The sequence below is a fragment of the Buceros rhinoceros genome, unplaced genomic scaffold (assembly GCF_000710305.1).
Source record: "Buceros rhinoceros silvestris isolate BGI_N320 unplaced genomic scaffold, ASM71030v1 scaffold21815, whole genome shotgun sequence".
Classification (NCBI taxonomy): Eukaryota; Metazoa; Chordata; class Aves; order Bucerotiformes; family Bucerotidae; genus Buceros; species Buceros rhinoceros.
Genome location: NW_010412561.1, coordinates 1 through 5,783, shown reverse-complemented (window position 1 = coordinate 5,783; position 5,783 = coordinate 1). Strand labels below are relative to the sequence as shown.

Below are 5,783 nucleotides of genomic sequence, written 5' to 3'. Positions count from 1 at the left end.
CCCACGGCCCTGGGCAGCCTGCGACACGCCGGCACAACCCCAACGGGACAGAAATGGCTCCTCAGGGACAGCCTCAACCTCCCCTGGGGCAACTGGGGGATGGTTCCTCTCGTCCTGTCGCTTGTTCCTGGGGAGAAGAGATCGACCCCCTCCTCCTCACTCCACCTTCCTGTCAGGGAGTTGTCAGAGCCAGAAGGTCTCCCCGGAGCCTCCTTTGCTCCAGGCTCAGCCCCCTCAGGTCCCTCAGCCGCTCCTCAGCGCATTGTGCTCCAGCCTCTGCCCCAGCTCCGCTGCCCTGCTCTGGACACGCTCCAGCCCCTCAAGGTCCTGCTGGCAGTGAGGGGACAAAACTCGACACAGGACTCAAGGTGTGGCCTCCCCAGTGCCCCCAGTACAGGGGGATGATCCCTGTCCTGGTCCTGCTGGCCACACTAGTGCTGATACAAGCCAGAACGCTGCTGGTCTTCTCGGCCACCTGGGCACTCTGCTGGCTCATCTTCAACCACTGCTGACCAACCCTCCCATGTCCTTACCCCTGGGCAGTTTCCAGCTGCTCTTCTCCCAGCCTGGAACGTTGCAGAGGGTTGTTGTGACTCAAGGCCTGGCCTCAGCACTTGGCCTTGCTGAACCTCAGATCACTGGCCTCAGTCCACCCGTATCCCCCAGGCTTGACCTGTGTTTTGCCTATGCTGTAAGATAACCAAACAACTAACGACAAATTCCATCTGCACAATTGTCCCTTCTAAGGTTTAGTTTGCTCTTAACGAGGAAGTTAACCAAACAGTGTCCATCCTGTCTACACAGCGCTTTGGCAAAACCTTGCCCTCTTTTCCAGTGCTACATAAAAATCTTTCTGCTTATCACTCCAAACATCAGACTACGTTTCTTTTGCAGCACCACCTCAGCCTTGAGCTTAAATTCTTTTGAACCTGGAGTCACACACAGCTGTACTAGACAGGGAGGCTGAGAGCTTCTCCTCTTTGTGGCTCTAACAGTCCAACTATAAATCACTGCTCTTACAACCAGACATAAAGACAACAGTTCCTCTTTGCTCTCACCAGCGGAAAAGTCAGCATAGAACACAAGTGAAAGTGAAGTCTTCTGTATCGGCACTGGAAGAATTGTAACGCAAATAAACTCTTACCTGTTATCACACACACTAAAGGTGGAAGCTCGACGCCCTCATTGATATACCACTCATAACCTGGAGAAGATAAAAAATACTTTAGAGTCGACGAATATACGGACTCTTAGTTTAAGAACGGCCACAGTGCAGTATCTGTTTAGCTTCCTGCTTCAAGTAATTTCTCTACAAGCACCCACCATACCCAGTAAAACAGCAGGAAATTTAGCCCTGTTAAAACTGACAAACTTCTACGGAAATAAATCATGCTCTGTTTAGACACACTATTCGTAAAGTGTTTGTTTGACTCCATCACATCAGCTGCTGCAATACATCAATTTAGAAACTGCAGCTGCAAAGGCTACAAAACAGGACAATGCCTATTCCCTTCCTCCCCAGCAGCAGATGCCTACGGAGAACGTATCGCAACAGCTTAGAAAAGAAAACTGCTGTTCATAAGCTGGTTAGAAACAGAATTCTCCCCAACAACTAGTCTAACTGAATCCAGATTCTGCACGCTGAAAGAGTGCTTCAACTACAACTCTTAAAGCCTGCCAATTAATTACATAACTGCATTTTCTCTTGCATATGGAAGCCTTGCTCTTCACTGCAACCCTTTGGAACTGCCCCGAACACAACCGCTCTCTTCTGAATAGGGAGATTCGTTCTGTCACACCTACCTTCTAAAGCTTTTAGAAGGACCGAAAAGTCTTCGTCCTCTGGAAGAGAAGGTTTCATCAGTGACATCTGTGCTGCCATCATTTACAATCAGTTACTGTCTTTCAACAACAATGATCACGATTTTGCTCACCTTCACCCACATACGTACAGATCATTTTCTTCCTGTTAAAAACCTGCTGTGACCATTGTCACAAATACGAGCCTACGACCACATACAGTGTGTATTTGCTTCCCTCACCGGCAACACAGCAGACAAAGCAGCCACAAATAATGCACATCCCCGAAGCTATCCAGGTAAAATTTTCTAGTTTCTAGAGCTAGAGAATTAAGCGTAGAAATTGCCCCGTGAATTTAAAGGTATAGACAATTCTGCCCATGGTTAGAAGCAATGGATTTGTTTCTGCTCTCTGTTCCCTTTTTCATGCAGAGGTAAAAAAAGTGAGGAAAATTACGAAATACGCTTTATCAGAAATAAAGGAGTAAATACTTTGGTTTCTTAATCTGTTTCACAGCAGCATGCAAGACAGCGTGCTTAGAATGAAAGTTAAAAAAAGAAGTTGGAAATCGCTTTTAATCATTCTTGAAGCTGAACCTCTGAACTGTGGCTCTGCAATTAAAATACAACTTAGAAAATCATTCAGTTTTGGCCACCGAGGCGTATCGTATACAACTTGTCTTCAAATTTGTCCAGCCAAATAAAGGAAAAACGTAACTTGGCAACTGATGACGTAATGTGATGACGTAATGTGATGACGTAATGTTACTGCCTCTGTAATGTGAGGAAGAATGAACAGCCCCAGTTTTGCCTTTTGTTAGTGGTTAAGTATTAAAAATAAAACTCTTTGTTTCCCAACCTGTCCAGCTTGTGCTGCTGACGAGAAGAGCTGGCCGTCCACTGGCTTTTATCACGCGACCGCTTGTTTCATCCACTTCTGTAAAGGCAGATCTGTCCGCAGTCGAACTTACAGACTCTGTACTACGGAAACAGAATTTTCTGAGTACGGGCTACACAAACACAGCCAAACACCAAAGGAAAGACTGTGTTAACTGGCAGGAAATTCCAAACAAACTGTTTCAGATCTGCTGCTCAACTCCTCTAGAGACACAGTCATTACAGTAATGGAGCTGCAGAGAGACACCTGATGGTAAGAGAGGCCAGTTTTCACCTTCCCTGTGGCTACCAGGAGCTTCAGGACACTACTGCTCTACATGATTCCACCTTCTAACAACGCGTCTTCCTTACGCTGAGAAAGCAGTCAGCCTCCTCCCAAACACACAGAAGAGGATGGATGCCCACAGCACATTTATTCCATTAAACACAGAACCGACGCGCTCTGTGGTGAGCAGCTCCAAAAAGAAACCTCTGTACACTGCGGCTTTCTCTTCTTTTCCAAGCGTTAGTCAAATCAGCACAGAGAGGGGAACGTGGAGGATTTTGCTCCTTCTGGCCTTTCCCAGCAAGAATTCAGGTAACTTGCTCTCAAAGCCCACCCGCCTGCTGACGCGCAGTAACGTGTGACCCCATGCCAAGGTGTTTCTGGTAACTGAGCGCAGTAACTTTCCATCATTTATTTAAGGACTGTAGCCACGTGCTTTACTTACACGTACCGCGGTTTAAAAGGCTCGTATTCATTGGCAAGTTTCATGTACAAATGATGTTGAAGTTCTAATGGTGTTTCCTTAAAATAAGAGGCTGGCTTGTCATACAGTGTTACTGCCCTGCGAGGAAATAAATTCACAAGTGACATAAAAAACAGATGCAACAAAATGTACAAGGCGCAGTGACAGGCTACAACAGTGTAAGGCAGAAGGTAACTAAGCAAAAAACAATACAGCCCAAGAATTCATTTTTTGTCTCTAACAACCTTCTGTTTTCCCAGAGTTTGCTGGAATACACCAAGGTGGACACAGCAACACCGTAACAAAGGACCCTGTTCTTGTGTGCTTATGTGAGGGGCATAAATGCAACCGTAAAAACGGCAGACATCACTGCCCTCATTTCTAAACTGAGTTCAGAGTTGTTCCTGAGAACTTTGATCTTAAAGATGGCAAAAGAACACTGTGCAGGGCAGACTGATGCCTGCCTCATCCCGAGGGAAGCGTCCCCAACTGCTGGACTGCCACTGTCTGGTCACGGGGTGTTACTTCTGAAGGGTAATGAAGATCCCCGAACGCCCACACTCCACCAGCTCATGACAAAACTGAGCTGAAGTGAGTTTCGGTGGTGGTGGATGGGCTCAGGAAAGTTGTTTTTGCAGGATTCCTCCGAATCCAGAACCATCAGGGACACGTTCTCTCATTTTACTTTGCATATGCACATACAGGTTTGTTGGAGGAACGTGACTTACTGTATGTTGCAATTCACCCGTAGATCTTCTTTCATGGCATTAGTGACACACAAGTTATAGTCCGACAAACGCCCAAAAAGCTTTTCATACCTGACAAAAATTACATCGTAGTTAGAAACGACTGCATTAGCCAAACAGGAACCGCCCACCTGTGTCCATGCTCACGAGACGCCGAACAAAACCAAAAGAAACCCAACTGCCTCCAGCAACTGAGACTTAATTACCAGTTACTGACTGTCTCCTTATAAGCTGAAGCAGTATCAGCTTATGAGAAGGGACACGTAGGACTCCCTCATCCGCTGGGACCCAAGAACAGCACGCTCGAAAGCCTTTAAAGCCTTTATCGCTAGGTAACCAGTTAGATGCAGCATGAAACGGACCTCTAAAGAGGAGCTGGACCGTAAAGCCACATTAGAGAAAAAAATACCCCAGTGTAGATGAATTCATTGTAACAACAAGACTAAAGTTTGCACATGCACCTAAAAGCAACCCGCCTGCTTCACCCACTGCCTTCCTAGCGGTTTCACAAAGGTGTTTCACAGAACGCGCTCGCTGAAATAGAAAGCGGTTTAACGCAGCCAATTCCAGAAATCCTTCACGGAAACAGCCCTTCACTAATCGTACTTCTGCAAGGCACATCATTTATGAAGAAGAGAAGAAACGACTGCACAAACCATTCTGCAATTCGCACTAGCGGGTGATTTCTTCCATGACTCAGGCTCATGACAGTGTACCCGTAGTTGTGCCAATCAATTATCAGTTTGCTCCTCCAGAAAAGACACGCGACCCAGGCGACAGCTATGCTAGGTAAGCCTGGAGGATTCTGTTTAATAAATAAAACAAGTAAAAATAGCATAAGACTGTGGTCAAGTGATGAACACTATGCAGCTACCAGAAAAAGAAAATCTAATAATTGAAATTATGTTGCTTTAAAGGATCTTAATAAACAGAGACAATTTTCTATTCACTGACTACAGAACTGCCAGTTTCTCCTAGAAGATTGGTAGCACTTCAAATTTTACCATTGGATCTGGACCAAAATTCCCCTCCAAACAAACATGCAAACATTTCCGTTAAGATTCGTTCTGTACTGCTACCTGTGCCAATGAAAATTTGAAAGCTCAACAATTAACAAAATGTGAGTGTTAACAGAAAAAATTCAAAGTTTAGAGCCAAATATGTTGTTTTGATACAGGTCTTCACCACTGATTAGGCCAGGTTTAGTTCTCAAATAATTAGAACAACAGCTGAGATTGCCAGAACTGCCCTGTAAAGTAGTACTGTTTATGTTTAACAAACCTGAAGAAGAATATAGGATGGCTGATCTATCTTCAGCATGGTGTACAGTAACTGTATTGCCTGCACAATGACTTTCACGACATACTGGAAAAGCTTCGGACCAACTGCGAAATGACAGAAAACACGTGACGAACAGTTTAGCTGTCCAGACGCGTGCACCTCATACAGAGCCAGCCACCTCTGCAGAGAAAGGTTTAGAAGAACAGCGTGCTGTAAAAGTAGCCTCGTCTTAGACAAAATCTCACAACCTCTGCAAATTCTTGTATTTTGAATAGAAAGTCAGGAATCATATGAATAAACAAACACGGAAAATGGGGGGGGGGAGGTGTTGA

At 45.4% G+C, this 5,783-nt stretch overlaps 1 protein-coding gene across 1 annotated transcript in view; it reads right to left on the bottom strand.

The window, feature by feature from the left end:
• Positions 1 to 5,631, bottom strand: part of ALG1 (ALG1, chitobiosyldiphosphodolichol beta-mannosyltransferase) — a gene marked incomplete at its 5' end in the record, with an annotated part of 8,179 nt that extends 2,548 nt beyond the window's left edge. Inside the window, 7 exons of the mRNA XM_010136453.1 lie at positions 1,145 to 1,204; positions 1,804 to 1,842; positions 2,659 to 2,780; positions 3,413 to 3,523; positions 4,153 to 4,242; positions 4,827 to 4,975; positions 5,452 to 5,631. Coding sequence (XP_010134755.1) covers positions 1,145 to 1,204; positions 1,804 to 1,842; positions 2,659 to 2,780; positions 3,413 to 3,523; positions 4,153 to 4,242; positions 4,827 to 4,975; positions 5,452 to 5,631 — 751 coding nt within the window. The remainder of the gene's footprint in view (positions 1 to 1,144; positions 1,205 to 1,803; positions 1,843 to 2,658; positions 2,781 to 3,412; positions 3,524 to 4,152; positions 4,243 to 4,826; positions 4,976 to 5,451) is intronic.
• Between the last annotated feature and the right edge of the window lie 152 nt (positions 5,632 to 5,783).